Here is a 21,760-nt window from a genome sequence, read left to right on the forward strand (position 1 = left end):
TCAGGAGTTTGAGACCAGCCCGGCAAACATGGCGAAACCCCGTCTCTACTAAAAATAAGAAAATTAGCCAGGCGTAGTGGCATGCACCTGTAATCTCAGCTACTCGGGAACCTGAGGCATGAGAATCGCTTGAACCTGGGAGCAGGATGTTGCAGTGAACCGATATCACACCACTGCACTCCAGCCTGGGTGACAGAGCAAGACTCTTGTCTCCAAAAAAAAAAAGAAAAAAAAATCCAGTGATACTTACTTTTTAAATTTTTATTTACTTATTTTTTGCTGTAAGTTGAATCTTTAAACTTATCTTTATTTTTGAGACACAGTCTCACTCTGTCGCCCAGGCTGGAGTGCAGTGGCTCAACCACAGCTCAGTGCAGCGTTGACCTCCTGGGCTCAAGCCATCCTCCCGCCTCAGCCTCCCGAGTAGCTGGGACTACAGGCGCACACAACCATGTCCAGCTTATTTTTGTATTTTTTGTAGAGACAGGGTCCCACTGTGTTGCCCTGGCTTGTTCTGAACTCCTAGGCTCAAGTGATCCCCCCGCCTCACCCTCCCAAAGTGCTGGGATTACAGGCATGAGCCACCGCACCCAGACTTCACTTTTTTGTTTAATGTCGCAAATGGCATAAGGAATGGGATTCAATGGGGACACATTTATAAATGTTGCAGCAGCTCCTAGAACTTGCCTATCCTTGTAAACTTCTCTAGGTGATTGCTAATTACTTCTTCTTTTTTTTTTTTTTTTTTGAGACGGAGTCTCACTCTGTCGCCCAGGCTGGAGTACAGTGGCGCTATCTCGTCTCACTGCAAACTCCACCTCCCGGGTTCATGCCATTCTCCTGCCTCAGCCTCCCGAGTAGCTGGGACTACAGGCACCCACCACCACGCCCGGCTAATTTTTTGTATTTTTTTAGTAGAGGTGGGGTTTCACTGTGTTATCCAGGATGGTCTTGATCTCCTGACCTCGTGATCCACCTGCCTCAGCTTCCCAAAGTGCTGGGATTACAGGCGTGAGCCACCATGCCCAGCCCGCTAATTATTTCAATTTGACCTTGACACTGAGCCTGCCAAGTAGGTTCAAGCATTTTGATGGCCCCTTTACAGGTTGGGAAAGCTAATTTATCTGTCCAAGGCCAAATTCTGAAACTGAGTCCTAACTGCCAAAAATTCTTATCATCAATTTCTTCTTCTGGGTTGGGCACACTGGCTCATGCCTGTAATGCCAGCAATTTGAGAGGCATCATGATGCAAGAGAAAGAGGATTGCGTGAAGCTAGGAGTTCGGGACCAGCCTGGGCAACATAGTGAGACCCCATCTATAAAAAAAAAATTAAAAATTAGTTGGGCATGGTGGTGCACCCCTGTGGTCCTAGCTATTCAGGAGGCTAAGGTGGGAGGATTCCTTGAGCCCAGGGTTGACGCTGCAGAGAGCTGTGATCACGCCACTGCATTCCAGCCTGAGTGACAGCTGGAAATAATGATAAATAAATAATAAATAATTATTTAAAAAATGATAATAAAAATAATTAAAAAATTATTTACCCTGATTAATCTTTTTTTTTGTCCTTCTGAGAGTTCAATTTGTCCCTTTTCTGCCTGGTCTCCTAGGTTTCCCTAAAATCCTGCTGAGAGGTTAGCACTGCCTGCCAAAGTCAGTTTGCAAAATCCCAGAGAAATCCAGCTTATTCCTGGGGGAACCGCCAAGACTGCCCAGCCCTGTGTGGGGTTCAGGCAAGTTTCTCACATGTGCCTTTTTGGCAAGAGGCCTCTGGCAACCCCATGAGTCCCCAAAGAGACTCAATTCTAAAAGTTGGTCTCCACCAGCTCTCTGTGGCTTAGGGGTTCAAGTTCAACTGTGAAAGCCCTGTTTTGTTTTGATTTTGCTTTGAGGGAGAGGAAACCGCCCTTCTGTTTGTTCAACTCCTTCTCCTAAGGGGAGAAATCAATATTTACGTCCAGACTCCAGGTATCCGTACAATTGATTTTTCAGATGTTTATACTCAGCCAAAGGCGGGATCCCACAAAACAAAAAATATTTTTTTTGGCTGTACTTTTGTGAAGATTTTATTTAAATTCCTGATTGATCAGTGTTTATTAGGTGATTTGGAATAACCGTGTAAAAACAATATACAACGAAAGGAAGCTAAAAATCTATACACAATTCCTAGAAAGGAAAAGGCAAATATAGAAAGTGGCGGAAGTTCCCAACATTTTTAGTGTTTTCCTTTTGAGGCAGAGAGGAGAATGGCATTAGGCTATTGGAGGATCTTGAAAGGATGTTGTTATCCTTCTGTGGACAACAACAACAAAATGTTAACAGTTAAACATTGAGAAATTTCAGGAGGATCTTTCAGAAGATGCGTTTCCAATTTTGAGGGGGGGGGGTCAGCTCTTCACCGGAGACCCAAATACAACAAATCAAGTCGCCTGCCCTGGCGACACTTTCGAAGGACTGGAGTGGGAATCAGAGCTTCACGGGTTAAAAAGCCGATGTCACATCGGCCGTTCGAAACTCCTCCTCTTGCAGTGAGGTGAAGACATTTGAAAATCACCCCACTGCAAACTCCTCCCCCTGCTAGAAACCTCACATTGAAATGCTGTAAATGACGTGGGCCCGGAGTGCAATCGCGGGAAGCCAGGGTTTCCAGCTAGGACACAGCAGGTCGTGATCCGGGTCGGGACACTGCCTGGCAGAGGCTGCGAGCATGGAGCCCTGGGGCTGGAAACTGCGCTGGACCGTCGCCTTGCTCCTCGCCGCGGCGGGGACTGCAGGTAAGGCTTGCTCCAGGCGCCAGAATAGGTTGAGAGGGAGCCCCCGGGGGGGCCCTTGGGAATTTATTTTTTTGGGTATAAATAATCACTCCATCCCTGGGAGACTTGTGGGGTAATGGCACGGGGTCCTTCCCAAAGGGCTGGAGGGGGCGCTGGAGGGGGGCGCTGAGGGGAGCGCGAGGGTCGGGAGGAGTCTGAGGGATTTAAGGGAAACGGGGCACGGCTGTGCCCCAAGTCTCCACCGGGTGAGAAACCGCATCTTCTTTGAGACGGAGTCTAGCTCTGTCGCCCAGGATGGAGTGCAGTGGCACGATCACAGCTCACTGCAACCTCCGCCTCCCGGGTTTAAGCGAGTCTCCTCTCTCAGCCTCCCGAATAGCTGGGATTACAGGCGTCCAACCACCACGCCCGCCTAATTTTTGTATTTTTAGTAGAGAGGGGGTTTCACCATTCTGGCCAGGCTGGTCTCGAACCCCGACCTCAGGTGATCTGCCCGCCTCGGCCTCCCAAAGTGCTGGGATTACAGGCGTCAGCCACCGCGCCCGGCCGGGACCCTCTCTTCTAACTCAGAGCTGGGTGTGGGGACCTCCAGTCCTAAAAGAAGGGATCACTCCCACCCCCGCCTTAAGTCCTTCTGGGGGCGAGGGCGACTGGAGACCCGGATGTCCAGCCTGGAGGTCACCGCGGGCTCAGGGGTCCCGATCCGCTTTGCGCGACCCCAGGGCGCCACTGCCATCCTGAGTTGGGTGCAGTCCCCGGATTCCGCCGCGTGCTCCGGGACGGGCGCCACCCCCTCCCGCCCCTGCCCCCGCCCCTTTGGCCCGCCCCCCGAATTCCATTGGGTGCAGTCCGAACAGGCGACCCTCGAGCCACTCCCCTCGTCCAATGTGAGGCGGTGGAGGCGGAGGCGGGCGTCGGGATGACAGGGCTTGTGTACGAGCGGGGCGGGGCTGGCGCGGAAGTCTGAGCCTCATCTTGTCCGGGGCGAGGCGGATGCAGGGGAGGCCTGGCGTTCCTCCGCGGTTCCTGTCACAAAGGCGACGACAAGTCCCGGGTCCCCGGAGCCGCCTCCGCGACATACACGAGTCGCCCTCCGTTATCCTGGGCCCTCCTGGCGAAGGCCCCGGTTTCCGCTGTGCTCTGTGGCGACACCTCCGTCCCCACCTTGTCCTGGGGGGCGCCCTCGCCCCACCAGCCCCGATCAATTCACAGAGGGGCCCCCGGCCACCCTCAAGGCCTCGGTTCCTTCCGAGGTTGAAACGTTGCCTCAGAATCTCCCCGCCCCTCCTTGGTCTGCAGCCGAGTCTTCAGCCACGGTGGGGCAGCTACCCCCCGGGACCGACCCCCTGGGGTGGCCTCCCTTCTTCAGAGGCTGTGAATGGCTTCGGTTCAGCTGTCCAAGCGGCGATTTTTCCTCTGGGTGAAATGGATTAGATTTTAGATTTCCACAAGAGGCTGGTTAGTGCATGATCCTGAGTTAGAGCTTTTTAGGTGGCTTTAAATTAGTTGCAGAGAGACAGCCTCGCCCTAGACAATAGCTACATGGCCCTTTCCCTCCTGAGAACCAGCGTAGCCTAGAAAAGGATTGGGATTGCCTGAAGAACACAAGGATTGCAGGAAACTTTTTTTTTAATTGGCAAGGGAGTTGGCTTTGACTGGATGGAGAGCTTTGAACTGCCTTGAAATTCACGCTGTAACTAACACACCAGTTTCCTCTGGGAGGCCAGAGAGGGAGGGAGGGTGAATGAAATACGGATGATTGTTCTTTTATTTTTATTTACTTATTTATTTTTTAACTTTTTGTAGAGATGAGGTCTCGCTTGGTTGCTCAGGCTGGTCTTGAACTCCTGGCCTCAAGCGATCCTCCTACCTCAGCCTCCCAAAGTGTTGGGATTACAGGAGTGAGCCACCGCGCCCCACCGGGGATGATGATGATTGCAAACATTCTGCCACTCAGTTTTACAAAAGAAAGAGAGGCCCTGGATTAATGTGTATCTCACTCACCAATCAACCTCTTCCTTAAGAGAAAATGTTAAGGAAGTCTTAGGCAAGGCCTTGTTTGTTCATCACTTTAGCTTCTCTCTCCCGGGATGGCTGAGAATGTGATGTTTCCTCTGTTGTCAAGGAGACTACACCTCTGATGTTTTCCTCCAGACTTCTGAGAGCTGGTGTGTGTTTCTAGCACTTTCTAGCTGCACCACCTCACGCTCTAGCTGGCTTCAAGGCATATCCAGGGGGGAGTTTCTTGTCCATTTCCTTTACAAAGGGAGGTTGTTGGAATCTGAACCGCAAGCCTTCACTTAGACCAAAATCAGGCAACAGCGGTGAGCGCAGCTCCAAACGTGTCAATGACTCACCCAAACTTGAGTAAGGGAGTTGGCTGCTTTAACGAGCCCCAGGGTGATTCCCTTGTCATTTCCGGAAATACCTATCTTCCAGGGAACACTGGGAAAAACAGGGAGACCTTTGTTGAGACAGAAAACCTGTAGGGAATTCTGTTCCTCATTCCTGCTCTTATCTGTAGACTTCCTGCCTGATAAGATCCAATTCTAGATGGGTCGGTTGCTCCTTGCTTTGATGGGCTTTATTATTATTATTATTATTATTATTTTGATGGGCTTTTTGATGTCCCTTTTGCCTTCCACACTCTGTCCCAACTGTCAAGCAAATAGCCTTTTGTTGCTAAGAGACTGCAGATGTAACCGACCAGCAGCAAACAGTGAGTCAGGCTCTCTCTTCCGGAAGCAAAATCAATTGCTGAGATCACTCTGGGGAAAATACCCACCTTATTTGGAAAGAAGCACTGATCAATTGATTTCTTTTTTTTTTTTTTTTTTGAGTTGGAGTCTCGCCCTGTCACCCAGGCTGGAGTGCAATGGCATAATCTCGCCTCACTGCAACCCCCGCCTCCCAGGTTCCAGGAATTCTCCTGCCTCAGCCTCCTGAGTAGCTGGAATTATAGGCGCCTGCCACCACACCCGGCTAATTTTTGTATTTGTAGTAGAGATGGGGTTTCACCACGTTGGCCAGGCTAGTCTCGAACTCCTGACCTTGTGATCCACCCGCCTCAGCCTCCCAAAGTCCAAGGATTGAAGGCGTGACCCACTGTGCCAGCTGATCAGTTGATTTCTCATTCATTTTCAGCTGGCTCTGTTCCCTTAAGCCAGGGGATTTTCGTTTGTTTGTTTCCCCTTCAAGGAAATGATTCTAGCTACAGTTTTGATTTCCTTGTACAACTGTTTTCGGTAGCACAGGGAAAGAAAACATCGAAAGCATTCACCACCTCATTTGTGTGCTGGGGGAAAAAGCAGAAATGTGTATTCTCTTTTTCTGTTTCGATAACCTTGTTCCTGACTTGTTACTCGTGACTTGAGAGATCAGAGGGCTAGAGGACTAGAATTTATAGAGGTGTTTTTTTTGTTTGTTTATTTTTGTTTGAGTTGCCCAGGCTGGAGTGCAGTGGCACAATCTTGGCTCACTGCAACCTCTGCCTCCCGGGTTCAAGCGATTCTTCTGCCTCAGCCTCCTGAGTAGCTGGAACTACAGGCGCCTGCCACCACACCCGGCTAATTTTTGTATTTTCAGTAGAGACGGGGTTTCACCATATTGGTCAGGCTGGCCTTGAACTCCTGACCTTGTGATCTGCCCGCGTCAGTTTCCCAAAGTGCTGGGAGTACAGGCTTGAGTCACTGCGCCTGGCCTTTTTGTGTTTTTGTGTTTTTGAGAGGAGCTCATTGCTTTTTAGGCATCCCTAGCGTGAGAAAATCTGGGGATCCATGCTCTAGTTTACTTCCTTTTTTTTTTTTTTGAGATGGAGTCTCACTTAGATTGCCTAATCTCAGCTCATTGCAACTTCTGCCTCCGGGGTTCAAGGGATTCTCGTGTCTCAGCCTCCTGGGTAGCTAGGGTACGGGCACCCGCTACCATGCCTGGCTAATTTTGTACTTTTAGTAGAGACAGGGTTTCGCCATGCTGGCCAGGCTGGTCTCGAACTCCTGACCTCAGGTGAGCCGCCTGCCTTGGCCTCCCAAAGTGCTGAGATTACAGGCGTGAGCCACCGCGCTTGGCCTAATTTGCTTTTCCTGAAATTCAAATGGTCTAATATGAAAAACGCCAACCTTGCTTGAAAGAATAAGAAAGAGGTGCGGTTTCGTTGGGCCGTTGATGTTTGGAACAGGACTGGTTTTGTCCCCTTGCTCGGGAAGGGCAGCAACTGTGAGGACAGCTCCCTGACGTGCTCTCACTCAGCACTGTTCCGTTCCTGAGCCCTGTCCCCACTAGCTAGGCCAAGGGAGCTCATTTTGCAGGCAAGTGCTGTCTGGCTGCGCCTGTTGCAGTAAAATCCCCTTTTATTTTTTTGGAGGCAGGGTCTTGCCCTGTCGCTCAGGCTGAAGTGTGCAGTTATAGCTCACTGCAGCCTCCAGCTTCTGCACTCAACTGATCCTCCTCTCTCAGCCTCCTGAGTAGCTGGGACTACACGCACGTGTTACCACTCCCACCTCAGTTTGTTTATTTATTTATTTATTTATTTATTTATTTATTTATTGAGATGGAGTTTTGCTCTTGTTGCCCAGACTGGAGTGCAATGGCGCGATCTCGGCTCACCGCAACCTCCGCCTCCTGGTTCAAGCGATTCTCCTGCCTCAGCCTCCTGAGTAGCTGGGATTACAGGCATGCACCACCACGCCCGGCTAATTTTGTATTTTTCGTAGAGGTGGGGTTTCTCCACATTGGTTCAGGCTGTTCTCGAACTCCCAACCTCAGGTGATCCACCCGCCTCAGCCTCCCAAAGTGCTGGGATTATAGGCGTGAGCCGCCGAACCCGGCCACTCCCAGCTGAGTTTAAATTTTGTGTGTGTGTGTGTGTTTGTTTGTTTGTTTGTTTTTATTTTTTGAGACAGGGTCTCCCACCCAGGCTGGAGCGCACATCACTGCATCCTCGACCTCCCAGGCTTAAGCCATCCTCCCCACTCAGTCTCCCAAGTAGCTGGGATTACAGGTGTGTGCCACTATGCTTGGCTAAGTTTTGTATTTTTTGTAGAGATGGGGGTCTCGCTTTGTTGTCTCAGTTGGTCTCAAACTCCTGGGCTCAAGCAGTCCTCCCTCCTCAGCCTCCCAAAGTGCTGGGGAAATCCACTTTTGAAACATTGTCTGGAGAGTTGCCCAGGTGGTAGATCACAGAAATAGGTCATCGTGGGGTCCTCCCCATGGGTGCAGTCTTGAGCCACCTGTGGCCAGCAAATATTTGGAGAATAATAGTCAGGGGAGAGCTTGAGGTCCAGGGAAAGGTTTTGTTTTTCTTCAGGGAAAGGTTTTTATTGTTCTTTATCCCTCCTTAAAGGACCTTCAGGTGTTACTGACATTCCCGGTCTACCCAGTGGCACATTTAGTTTGTAAGCTGGGCCCTCGTACAGAGGTAGGGGAGGTGAGAGCATTGGATTAGTGGTCACCAAAGCTGCGGTCACCTAGTGGGGTGATCAGAGGCTCCTCCCTTAAGATCTTGATTGCCAATGCCTCTGGCCCAACTTTCCTTTTTATTTATCGCAAGCCTCCTGGAATCTCAATTGCTTTTTGCCCACCTGGTGTGTCAGCACAAGAAATGAGTCATTTCCTCCTTTAAGCACAGTTGAAATTGAGCTGTGAGTCAGTGGGGTGTGTACGATATTGTCAAAGCGGGGTGTGTACAATATTGACAGATCTGTAGTTAGGCAAGAGAATTATCAGAGTTTGTGACCACAGCAGATTCCAAAGCTCGACTCATTTTCTTCTCTCTTCCTTCCCTTTTTTCTTTTCTTTTCTTTTCTTTTCTTTTCTTTTTTTTTGACAGAGTCTCGCTCTGTTGCCCAGGCTGGAGTGCAGTGGCACAATCTGGGCTCACTGCAGCCCCTGCGTCCTGGGTTCAAATGATTCTCATGTTTCAGCCTCCCGAGTAGCTGCAATTACAGGCATTCGGGTTCAAGTGATTCTCCTGCTTCAGCCACCTGAGCAGCTGGGATTACAGGCGCCCGCCACCACGCCCGGCTAATTTTTGTATTTTTAGTAGAGACGGGGTTTCACCATGTTGGCCAGGCTGGTCTCGAACTCCTGAACTCAGGTGATCCGCCCACTTCGGCCTCTCAAAGTGCTGAGATTACAGACGTGAGTCACTGCGCCCAGCCTGTTCTGTTCTTTAATTCTCAAAACACCCTCTAGGAAGTAGAGACTGCCATTCTCCCCCATTTTACAGATCAGGAAACTGAGTCCCAGAAGGATTAAGTCAGTTACCCAAGTTGTTCTAGTTAAATGGCCTGGAAAGCCACTGAAGCCCAGGATTGTCTCTCTAACCCCCTTACTACTCTAACTTTCAGGGAATCCACATGAATGTGCTGGGTCAACCATCAAAGTTGAAATGGATAAAGGGGGCTGGATGCGGTGGCTGATGCCTGTAATCCTAGCACTTTGGGAGGCGGAGATGGGTGGGTGGATCGCTTGAGCCCAGGAGTTTGAGACCAGCCTGGGCAACATAGTGAGACACCTGTCTCTGCAAAAAATAAATAAAAAGTTAGCTGAGTGTGATGGTGCACCCCTCTAGTCACAGCTGTTCAGTTAGGCTTAGGCAGGAGGATCGCATGAACCTGGGAGGTGGAGGCTGCCGTGAGCCTCAGTCATGCCACTGCACTCCAACCTGGGCGACAGAGTGAGAGCCTGTGTCCAAAAGAGAAAGAAAAAAAGACATAGATACATCTTTTAAAGTTAGGTTGTATGTTAATTACCTACAACTCAGTTTCAACTGTGCTTAAAGGAGGAAATGACTCATTTCTTGCTACATATCAAATTAGCCCAAAACGTAGTGGCTTAAAACAGCACATTTATGATTTCTCAGTTTTTGCGTGTCAGGAATTTGGAAGCAGCACAGCTAGATGGTTCCAGCTCAGGGTCTCTCATGAAGTTGCAATCAAAATATTGGCAGGAGAGAAAAACATATTTTCAGAAGCTGCAGGCATAGGAAGGCTTGGCTGGGGTTGAAGGATCCACTTCCAAGATGGCGCACTCAGTGGCTCTTGGCTGGAGGCCTCAGTTCCCTGCTGCGTGGAGCTCTCCCTCCAGCTGCTTGAGTGGACTCATGACATGCAGCTGGCCTCCCCTGGAGCAGTCGATCCAACAATGAGCATGGCCATGAACTAGGCTCAGAAGCCACTCCCTGTCGTCTCTACATTTTCCTATCAGAAGCAAGTCATTAAAAGTCCAGTGCCACTCCAGAGGAGACGAATTAGGCTCTGCCTTCTGAAAGGATTATCACAGAAGATGCGGTCATATATTCTTTTTTTAAAATTATTCTTTTTTTTATTTTGTAGAGATGGGGTCTTGGTATGTTGCCTAGGCCAGTCTGGAATTCCTGGGCTCAAACAATCCTGTCTCTGCCTCCCAAAGTGTTGGGATTACAGGCATGAGCCACTGCACCTGGTCATGTGGTCATATTTTCTTTTTCTTTTTTTTTTTTTGAGACAGAGTCTCTGTCGCCCAGGCTGCAGTATGGTGGCGTGATCTCAGTTCACCGCAGCCTCTGCCTCCCGGGTTCAAGCGATTCTCCTGCCTCAGCCTCCTGAGTAGCTGGGATTACAGGCGCCCGCCAACATGCCCAGCTAATTTTTTTAGTAGAGATGGGGTTTCACCATGTTAGCCAGGATGGTCTCGATCTCCTGATTTGGTGATCCGCCCACCTCGGCCTCCCAAAGTTTCAACCATCGATCAGAACTTATTGATGTACTTATGTAGCTAGGCACGGTGGCGCGTGCCTGTAATCCCAGCTACTTGGAAGGGTTAAGGCAGGAGAATCGCTTGAACCTGGGAGGCAGAGGTTACAGTGAGTCAAGATCATACCATTGCACTCCAGTCTGGGCAACAGAATGAGACTCTGTCTCAAAAACAAAAAACAAACCCTTGTATGTGATTTTCCTGGATAGCATCTGTTACATCTTCACAAAGATAAAAAGTCAGACTTGGCTGGGCATGGTGGCTCACACCTGTAATCCCAGCACTGAGAGGCTGAGGCAGGCAGATCACTTGAGGTCAGGAATTTGAGACCAGGCTGGGCAGCATGGTGAAACCCCGTCTCTACAAAAAATGCAAAAATTAGCCGGGTGTGGTGTCACGCGCCTGTATTCCCAAGCTACTCAGGAAGCTAAGGCAGGAGAATCACTTGAACCCAGAGGTGGAGGTTTGCAGTGAGTTGAGATTGTGCCATTGCACTCCAGCCTGGGTGACAGAGTGAGACTCTGTGTCAAAAATAAAATAAAATAAAATATTTAAAAAGGCAGATTTTTTTTTCTTCTTGGTATTGTTACCTTATTATAGTAATAATAAGTGCATAGTGCATGCTGAGATAAGCAATCATAATTTGTTATTGCGGCTGGGCATGGTGGCTCCAGCCTATAATCCCAGCACTTTGGTCAGGAGTTCAAGGCCAGCCTGGCCAATATAGTGAAACTCCATCTCTACTAAAATACAAGAAATTACCTGGGCATGGTGGCAGTTGCTGGTGATCCCCAGCTACTTGGGAGGCTGAGGCAGGAGAATCGCTTGAACCTGGGAAGCAGAGGTTGCAGTGAGCCAAGATTGCACCACTGCACTCCAGCCTGGGTGACAGAGTGAGACTCTGTCTGAAAATAATAATAATAATAATAATAATTTGTTATTGCTTTTATTGCCTTAGTTTACATAGGGAATCAAAGTTTATACTTTGATTTATAAAAGTTGCTTTGATTCTAGTTCACAGAACCAGAATCTTTCATACAAAGGTATTAGAGGGCCCAGTGTGGTGGCTCATGCCTGTAATCCCAGCATATTGGGAGGCTGCGGAGGGAGGATCACTTTAGGAGTTTGAGACCAGCCTAGTTAACATAGTGAGACCTTGTCTCTACAAAAAATTCCAACATTAGCTGGGCATGGTGGCATGTGCCTGTAGTCCCATTTATTTGGGGGGCTGAGGCAGGAGGATCACTTGAGCCCACGAGGTTCAATCCAGGTTGCAGTAAGCCATGATCCTGCCACTGCACTCCAGTTTGGGTAACAGAGTGAAGCTATGTCTCAAAAAAAGGAAAAAAAAGTATTCTAAATCCAAATTTAATATATAAAACTAAATGCAGGCCAAGTGTGGTGGCATATGCCTAAAATCACAACACTTTGGGAGGCTGAGGTGGGAGGATTGCTTGAGCCCAAGAGTTCAAGACCAGCCTAGGTAACACAGTAAGACCCCATCTCTACAAAAAGTAGAAAAATTAGCCTGGCATGGTGGTGAGTGCTTTTAGTCCCAACTACTTAGGGGGCTGAGATGGGAAGATTGCTTGAGCCTCAGAGTTTGAGGCTGCAGTGGGCCATGATCGCTCCACTGATCGCTCTAAAGTGAGACCCTGTCTCAAAAAAAAAGAAAATAGAAGAAAACTAAATACATTCAATAAGACTTTGATCTCTTTTCCAAGGTGTAAATATATTTTGGGAAATTTTCCAAACAGTTATTTTGTTCTCATTTTAATGTAATAATCTAAGTCTTGGTTTTCTAAGGAAAAGTTTTCTCTTATTATATCTTTTGTTAATGTTTCTCTCCCATTTCTTTTGATCTGATCTTCAGATACATGATTATCTTCACTGCTAAATTTGTGTTCTCTGGCCTCTACACTTATATTTCTCATAATTCTTTATCTAAGTATTTCTTCCCTACCTACTGAAGAAAACTCAAGTTTTCTTCCACCTTAATGATTTTGCTGTGTCTGTGAGTTTTCTTCATGACTCTTTACAGTACACGTTTTTTGTTTTTGTTTTTTTAATGGTCAGGTGGACAGAACAACACAGGTTTTGTTTGTTTTGTTTTAACTTTTAAAAAATTATAATAGATAAAGGGTCTCACTATGTTGTCCAGGCTGATTTCATACTCCTGGGCTCAAGCAGTCCACCCACCTCTGCCTCCCAAAGTGCTGGGATTACAGTCATGACCCAACGTGCCTGGGCAGTACAGGTTTTTTTTTGAGACGGAGTTTTGTTCTTGTTGCCCAGGCTGGAGTGCAATGGCATGATCTCGACTCACCACAACCTCCGCCTCCCAGGTTCAAGTGATTCTCCTGCCTCAGCCTCATGAGTAGCTGGGATTACAGGCATGTGCCACCAAGCCCAGCTAATTTTGTATTTTTAGTAGAGACGGGGTTTCACCATGTTGGCCAGGCTGGTCTCGAACTCCTGACCTCAGGTGATCTGCCCACCTCGGCCTCCCAAAGTGCTGGGATTATAGGCATGAGCCACCGTGCCCAGCCGTAGTACAGGTTTTTAATATGCTAAATACTCTTCCTTTCTTTATTAATGTGCATGGAAGTTCTAATATTTTTTTCCCCATACCCCAGAGAGTCCATATTTTGGAATCAACAACATTAGCCTTTGTTGACAAGTGTCTCTCTTGGGTTTCTTCTTTGTGTCCTCCACTGAATTTTGGGGTTCATAAAATTTCATTTGTTGTGCTTGCTTAATTCCCTGGGAATCAGACTGTTCCTGATCGGATGACATTTCTGGCTAATTCTTTAGTTGGCAGGAAATAGACACAGGAAACGTGGTCAGTTTCTGATTCTGGCGTTGAGCAGACCCTTTCTCGTTTTCCTCTCTCTCAGGGGGCGACAGATGTGAAAGAAACGAGTTCCAGTGCCAAGACGGGAAATGCATCTCCTACAAGTGGGTCTGTGATGGCAGCGCTGAGTGCCAGGATGGCTCTGATGAGTCCCAGGAGACATGCTGTGAGTCCTCTTTGGGCATGATATGCATTTTTTTTTTTTTTGGTAATAGAGACAGGGTCTCGCCATGTTGGCTAGGCTGGTCTTCAATTTCTGGTCTCAAGTGGTCCACTGGCCTCGGTCTCCCAAAGTGCTGGGATTACAGGCACCACGCCTGGCCTGTGACACGATTCTTAACCCCTTTTTGATGATGGCGGCTGGAAAAGTGGCCAGTGGATTTTGATGTATTCAATCATGAATTAGGAGGTGGGGAGAGAATGAATTATTGGAGCTTTCCTTAAAGCCATTAAATGGCTCTATTGTTTTTTCAGTTGATGTGAATTTCACATAACATGAAATTAACCAGCTCAGTGGCATTAACACATCTGCAATGCTGTGTGGCCACCACCTCTATCTTGTTCCAAAACTTTGCATAACCTAATATCTTTTTTTTTTTTGAGACTGAGTCTCGTTCTGTCGCCCAGGCTGGAGTGCAGTGGCGTGATCTCAGCTCACTGCAACCTCCGCCTCCCAGGTTCACGCCATCCTCCTGCCTCAGCCTCCCGAGTAGCTGGGACTACAGGCACCCGCCACCACATCCGGCTAATTTTTTGTATCTTTAGTAGAGATGGGGTTTCACCATGTTAGCCGGGATGGTCTCGATCTCCTGACCTCGTGATCCACCTGCCTCCGCCTCCCAAAGTGCTGGGATTACAGGCGTGAGCCACCATTCCCGGCCTATTTTTTTTTTTTTTTAAGAGATGGAGTCTAATTCTGTTACCCAGGCTGGAGTCCAGTGGCACGATCATACTTCACTGCAGCCTTGATCTCTTGGGCTCAAGCGGTTCTCTTGCCTCAAACTCCCAAAGTATTGGGATTACAGGTGTGAGCCACCGCACTCAGCCTAATATCCAATTTTTAACAAGCTCCATTTAAATGCCCTCTGTTTTGACCCATAAAGGGGTAGGCTTGGCCGGGCACAATGGCTTGTGTCTGTAGTCCCAGCTACTTGGGAGGCTGAGGCACAAAGGCAGAAAGATTGCTTTATAAAGCCCAGGAGTTTGAGGGCCACCTGGGTGACATAGCTAGACCTCATCTCTAAAAAATAAATAATAAATAAATACTTGTTTTTGTTTTTGTTTTTTTCTTTTTCTTTTCTTTTCTTTTTTTTTTTTTTTTTTTTGAGACGGAGTCTTGCTCTGTTGCGCAGGCTGGAGTGCAGTGGCGCGATCTCAGCTCACTGCAAGCTGTGCCTCCTGGGTTCATGCCATTCTCCTGCCTCAGCCTCCCGAGTAGCTGGGACTACAGGCGCCCACTACCACGCCCAGCTAATTTTTTGTATTTTTAGTAGAGACGGGGTTTCACCATGTTAGCCAGGATGGTCTCAATCTCCTGACCTCGTGGTCCGCCAGCTTTGGCCTCCCAAAGTGTTGGGATTACAGGCGTGAGCCACTGAGCCCGCCCCATATGTATGTATATATATATATTTTTAAAATGGGAGACCAGGCATGGTGGCTCATGCCTAGAATCCCAGCACTTTGGGAGGCTGAGGTAGGCGGATCACTTGAGGCCATGAGTTTGAGACCAGCCTGCTCAACATGATGAAACTTCTATCTCTACTAAAAAAAAAAGTGGGATTAGGTCGGGCGCGGTGGCTCACACCTGTAATCCCAGCACTTTCAGAGGCCGAGGCAGGCGGATCACGAGGTCAGGAGATCGAGACCATCCTGGCTAACACGGTGAAACCCCGTCTCTACTAAAAAAATACAAAAAATTAGCCAGGCGTGGTGGTGGGTGCCTGTAGTCCCAGCTACTCAGGAGGCTGAGGCAGGAGAATGGCGTGAACCCCAGAGGCGGAGCTTGCAGTGAGCCGAGATCATGCCACTGTACTCCAGCCTGGGCGACAGAGCAAGACTCTGTCTCAAAAAAAAAAAAAGTGGGATTGACATTCTCTTCAAAGTTCTGGGGTTTTCCTTTGCAAAGACAGGATTGGCAAGGCCAGTGGGTCTTTTGTGTGTGTGTGTGTGTGACGGAGTCTCACTCTGCCGCCCAGGCTGGAGTGCAATGGCAGGATCTCGGCTCACCGCAACCTCCTCCTCCCAGGTTAAAGTGATTCTCCTGCCTCAGCCTCCCGAGTAGCTGGGACTACAGGTGCCCGCCACCACACCCAACTAATTTTTGTATTTTTAGTAGAGACAGGGTTTCACTATATTGGCCAGGCTGGTCTTGAACCCCTGACCTCATGTGATCCACCCGCCTTGGCCTCCCAAAGTGCTGGGATTACAGGCGTGAGCCACTGTGCTTGGCCTCAGTGGGTCTTTCCTTTGAGTGACAGTTCAATCCTGTCTCTTCTGTAGTGTCTGTCACCTGCAAATCCGGGGACTTCAGCTGTGGGGGCCGTGTCAACCGCTGCATTCCTCAGTTCTGGAGGTGCGATGGCCAAGTGGACTGCGACAACGGCTCAGACGAGCAAGGCTGTCGTAAGTGTGGCCCTGCCTTTGCTATTGAGCCTATCTGAGTCCTGGGGAGTGGTCTGACTTTGTCTCTACGGGGTCCTGCTCGAGCTGCAAGGCAGCTGCCCCGAACTGGGCTCCATCTCTTGGGGGCTCATACCAAGCCTCTTCCGCCCTTCAAATCCCCCCTTGACCAGGAGGCATTACAAAGTGGGGATGGTGCTACCTCTTCGGGTTTGTCACGCACAGTCAGGGAGGCTGTCCCTGCCGAGGGCTAGCCACCTGGTACACACACTGGCAAGCCGCTGTGATTCCCGCTGGTCGTGATCCCCGTGATCCTGTGATCCCCGCCCCTTGAGGCTGAACACATAGTGACACTTGCTAGCCAAGCCTCAATGACCCACGTAACATGAAGGGGGAAAAGCCAGAAAGTTCTGCCAAGGAGCAAGGCCAAGAATCCCGAAGGGAAATGGACTTTGAAGCTGGGCGTCTTCTTGGCTGTCTTAATACAAGTGGCACATCCAAATCCAAAACCCCGAAATTCAAAGTCTTGAGCACCCGAAATTCTGAAACGTCTTGAGCACTGACCTTTAGAAGGAAAATGCTTATTGGAGCATTTTGGATTTCGGATTTTTACCACTGAGTGTGGAGTCCTAATTAGGAAAAAAACCAGGCTGGCCGAACCAAAGGAAAGCAATAAAAGAAGGCAGATAGGGTCAGGAACGGTGGCTCACCCCTGTAATCCCAGCCTTTTGAGAGGCTGAGGCGGGTGGATCACTTGAGGTCAGGAGTTCGAGAGCAGCCTGGCCAACACGGTGAAACCCCATCTCTACTGAAAATACAAAAACTAGCCAGGTGTGGTGGCGTCTGCCTGTAATCCCAGCTACTCGGGAGGCTGAGACAGGAGAATCACTTGAACCTGGGAGGCGGAGGTTGCAGTGAGCCAATATCACGCCATTGCACTCCAGCCTGGGGGACAAGAGTGAAATTCTGTCTCAAAAAAAAAGAAGAAGAAGGCCGACAAACTATGTAACTCTGCCTTTCTCCATGGTCCAGAACACACAGCCCTCCTGTGTAAATAACTCCTTATCTTCCTGCGCCCAGCTATCATCAGACACCTCGGCTGATAGAAAATTGCAAGTTAGCTCACTGCAACCTCGGCATTATAAGTACTGCACAAAGCCCTCTTCAGCGCACAGCACAAGCACCATTCTATAAAATCTCCAGCAAGCGGCCAGGTGCAGTGGCTCACACCTGTAATCCCAGCATTTTGGGAGACTGAGGCGGGTGGATCACCTGAGGTCAGGAGTTTGAGACCAGCCTGGCCAACATGGTGAAACCCCGTCTCTATTAAAAATACAAAAAAATTAGCCAGGCGTGGTGGCAGGTGCCTATAATCCCAGCTACTTGGAAGGCTGAGGCAGGAGAATCGCTTGAACCCGGGAGGTGGAAGTTGCAGTGAGCCGAGATCGTGCCATCGCACTCCAGCCTGGGGGACAAGAGTGAGACTTCGTCTCAAAAAAAAAAAAAAAAATTCCCAGCAAGCCTTTGTCTTCTGGCAGTCAGCTCCTCTCTTGCTGACCTGCTCATTGCTTTCTTGCAAGGTATTTTCCTACCTACTTTCTGGAATAAATCTGTCTTTCTGTACTTACAACTACCTTTTTTTAAATTTCTTTCTTTCTTTTTTGAGATGGAGTCTCACTCTGTTGCCCAGGCTGGAGTTCAGTGGTGCAATCTCAGCTCACTGCAACCTCTACCTACTGGGTTCAAGCGATTCTCCTGCCTCAGCTTCCCGAGTAGCTGGGATTACAGGCGTGCACCAGCATGCAGGCTAATTTTTGTATTTTTAGTAGAGACGGGGTTTCACCATGTTGGCCAAGGTGGTCTTGAACTCCTGACCTCAAGTGATCCTCCCACCTCAGCCTCCCAAAGTGCTAGGATTACGGCCATGAGCCACTGAGGCCGGCTGTACCTACAACTGTCTTGATAAATTCTTACCCCCACACCACTGGTCCAGATAGTCAATGTTCACCCACAACATTAAGGATATTCCAAATTTGAAACATTCCAAAATCAGAAAAATATTCCAACTTTGAAAATATTCCAAAATCCAAAAAAATTCAAAATCCAAAACACTTCTGGTCCCAAGCATTTTAGAGAAGGGATACTCAACCCAAAATAAGGACAGCAATTCTATAAATTGTGCTACCATCTTGCAGGTCTCAGTTTAACAGCTTTACACCTATTAACGCACCAGTGCTCATAGCAGTGCTGGGAAATGTGTACGGATAAGGAAACTGAGGCACCGAGAGGGCAGTGCTTCAGAGTCCATGGCCCCTGACTGCTCCCCAGCCCGCCTTTCCAGGGGCCTGGCCTCACTGCAGCAGCGTCCCCGGCTATATAATGGGCTGGTGTTGGGAGACTTCACACGGTGATGGTGGTCTCGGCCCATCCATCCCTGCAGCCCCCAAGACGTGCTCCCAGGACGAGTTTCGCTGCCACGATGGGAAGTGCATCTCTCGGCAGTTCGTCTGTGACTCAGACCGGGACTGCTTGGACGGCTCAGACGAGGCCTCCTGCCCGGTGCTCACCTGTGGCCCCGCCAGCTTCCAGTGCAACAGCTCCACCTGCATCCCCCAGCTGTGGGCCTGCGACAACGACCCCGACTGCGAAGATGGCTCGGATGAGTGGCCGCAGCACTGTAGGGGTCTTTACGTGTTCCAAGGGGACAGTAGCCCCTGCTCGGCCTTCGAGTTCCACTGCCTAAGTGGCGAGTGCATCCACTCCAGCTGGCGCTGTGATGGTGGCCCCGACTGCAAGGACAAATCTGACGAGGAAAACTGCGGTATGGGTGGGGCCGGGGGCGGGGCCGGGGCATCCTATCACCTGTCCCTGGGCTCCCCCAGGTATTGGACATGCAGTGATTTAGGTGCCGAAGTGGATTTCGAACAACATGCCAAGAAAGTATTCCCATTTCATGTTTGTTTCTTTTTTTTCTTTTCTTTCTTTATTTTGTTTTTGAGATGGAGTCTCACTCTGTGATTTTTTTCATCTCTAAATTTCCTGCATCCATATGGCCACCATGAGGCCCCAGGCTGGCCGATGGTTGCTGTTAGCTTATTGGGAAATCACTGTTTGGAAGGTGCTGGTTGTTTTTTGTTGTTTGTTGTTTTTGTTTTTGTTTTTGTTTTGAGACGGAGTCTCGCTCTGTCGCCAGGGTGGAGTGCAGTGGCGCGATCAGTTCACTGCAACCTCCGCTTCCTGGGTTCAAGCCATTCTCCTGCCTCAGCCTCCCAAGTAGCGCGGATTACAGGCATGTGCCACCACTTCTGGCTATTTTTTTTTCCTATTTAGTAGAGATGGGGTTTCACCATGTTAGTCAGGCTGGTCTTGAACTCTTGACCTCAGGTGATCCACCTGCCTCGGCCTCCCAAAGTGCTGGGATTACAGGCATGCACTGCTGCACCCAGCCTTTTTTTGTTTTTTTGAGACAGGGTCTTGCTGTCACCCAGGTTGAAGTAAAGTGGCACGATTATGGCTCACTGCGGCCTTGATCTCCTTGGCTCAAGCGACCCTCTCACTTCAGCCTCTCAAGCAGTTGGAACCACAGGCTGTACCACCAAGCCTGGCCAATTTTTTTGTACAGACACAGGCTGGTCTTGAACTCCTGGGCTCAAGCAATCCTCCTGCCTTGGCCTCCCAAAGTGCTGAGCCGCTGCACCCGGCAAAAGGCCCCGCTTCTTTTTCTCTGGTTGTCTCTTCTTGAGAAAATCAACACACTCTGTCCTGTTTTCCAGCTGTGGCCACCTGTCGCCCTGACGAATTCCAGTGCTCTGATGGAACCTGCATCCATGGCAGCCGGCAGTGTGACCGGGAATATGACTGCAAGGACATGAGCGATGAAGTTGGCTGCGTTAACGGTGAGCGCTGGCCATCTGGTTTTCCATCCCCCATTCTCTGTGCCTTGCTGCTTGCAAATGATTTGTGAAGCCAGAGGGCGCTTCCCTGGTCAGCTCTGCACCAGCTGTGCGTCTGTGGGCAAGTGACTTGACTTCCCAGAGCCTCACTTCCTTTTGTTTTGAGACGGAGTCTCGCTCTGACACCCAGGCTGGAGTGCTGTGGCACAATCACAGCTCACGGCAGCCTCTGCCTCTGATGTCCAGTGATTCTCCTGCCTCAGCCTCCCGAGTAGCCGAGATTAAAGGCGTATACCACCACGCCCGGCTAATTTTTTGTATTTTTATTAGAGACAGGGTTTCTCCATGTTGGCCAGGCTGGTCTTGAACTCCTGGTCTCAGGTGATCCATCCGCCTCGGCCTCCCAAAGTGCTAGGATTACAGGTGTGAGCCACTGCGCCAGGCCTAATTTTTTTGTATTTTTAGTAGAGATGCGGTTTTGCCATATTGCCCAGGCTGGTCTCGAACTCCTGGGCTCAAGCGATCTGCCTGCCTTGGCCTCCCAAAGTGCTGGGATTACAGGCACAAACCACCGTGCCCGACGCGTTTTTCTTAATGAATCCATTTGCATGCGTTCTTATGTGAATAAACTATTATATGAATGAGTGCCAAGCAAACTGAGGCTCAGACACACCTGACCTTCCTCCTTCCTCTCTCTGGCTCTCACAGTGACACTCTGCGAGGGACCCAACAAGTTCAAGTGTCACAGCGGTGAATGCATCACCCTGGACAAAGTCTGCAACATGGCTAGAGACTGCCGGGACTGGTCAGATGAACCCATCAAAGAGTGCGGTGAGTCTCGGTGCAGGCGGCTTGCAGAGTTTGTGGGGAGCCAGGAAAGGGACTGAGACATGAGTGCTGTAGGGTTTTGGGAACTCCACTCTGCCTACCCTGTGCAAAGGGCTCCTTTTTTCATTTTGAGACAGTCTCGCACGGTCGCCCAGGCTGGAGCGCAATGGCGCGATCTCGGCTCACTGCAACCTCTGCCTCCCAGGTTCAAGTGATTCTCCTGCCTCAGCCTCCCGAGTAGCTGGGATTACAGGCGCCCACCACCAAGCCCGGGTAATTTTTTGTATGTTTAGTAGAGATGGGGTTTCACTATGTTGGCCAGGCTGGTGTTGAACTCCTGACCTCATGATCCGCCCACCTCGGCCTCCCAAAGTGCTGGGATTACAGGCGTGACCCACCCCATGAAAAAAAATTAAAAAATGAAGCGATGCTGGGCGCGGTGGCTCACGCCTGTAATCCCAGCACTTTGGGAAGCCGAGGCAGGCAGATCACGAGGGCAGGAGATTGAGACCATCCTGGCTAATACGGTGAAACCCCATCTCTACTAAAACTACAAAAAATTAGCCGGGTGTGGTGGCAGGCACCTGTGATCCCAGCTACTCAGGAGGCTGAGGCAGGAGAATCGCTTGAACCCGGGAGGCGGAGGTTGCAGTGAGCCGGGATCACACCATTGCACTCCAGCCTGGGTGACAGAGTGAGACTCTGTCTCAAAAAAAAAAAAAAAAAAAAAAAGAAGCGAATTCTGAAATACATGAATTATTTTCCTTAGATGCCTGCTTCTATCTTGAGGTTTGTTGTTGTTGTTATTTTGAAACAGTGTCTTGCTCTGTCGCCCAGGCTGGAGTGCAGTGGCATGATCTTGGCTCACCACAACCTCCGGCTCCCAGGTTCAAGCGATTCTTCTGCCTCAGCCTCCTGAGTAGCTGGGATTACAGCTGAACGCCACCTTGCTGGGCTAATTTTTGTATTTTTAGTAGAGATGGGGTTTCACCATGTTGGCCAGGCTGGCCTCGAACTCCTGACCTCAAGTGATCTGCCCGCCTCCTGAAGTGCTGGGATT

General features: G+C 49.5%; 1 protein-coding gene across 2 annotated transcripts in view; it reads left to right on the plus strand.

Moving 5' to 3' along the window:
- The first annotated feature begins 2,560 nt into the window (after positions 1-2,560).
- Positions 2,561-21,760, plus strand: part of LDLR (low density lipoprotein receptor) — a 43,507-nt gene continuing 24,307 nt past the window's right edge. Inside the window, exons 1-6 of one of the 2 annotated variants that reach the window (XM_034944390.3) lie at positions 2,561-2,772; positions 13,404-13,526; positions 15,860-15,982; positions 18,420-18,800; positions 19,753-19,875; positions 20,581-20,703. In XM_034944390.3, the coding sequence (XP_034800281.1) occupies positions 2,706-2,772; positions 13,404-13,526; positions 15,860-15,982; positions 18,420-18,800; positions 19,753-19,875; positions 20,581-20,703 (940 nt within the window). In that variant the 5' untranslated portion in view covers positions 2,561-2,705. The remainder of the gene's footprint in view (positions 2,773-13,403; positions 13,527-15,859; positions 15,983-18,419; positions 18,801-19,752; positions 19,876-20,580; positions 20,704-21,760) is intronic. The other variant, XM_034944391.3, reaches the window with a different exon arrangement.

The sequence above is a fragment of the Pan paniscus genome, chromosome 20 (assembly GCF_029289425.2).
Source record: "Pan paniscus chromosome 20, NHGRI_mPanPan1-v2.0_pri, whole genome shotgun sequence".
Lineage (NCBI taxonomy): Eukaryota > Metazoa > Chordata > Mammalia > Primates > Hominidae > Pan > Pan paniscus.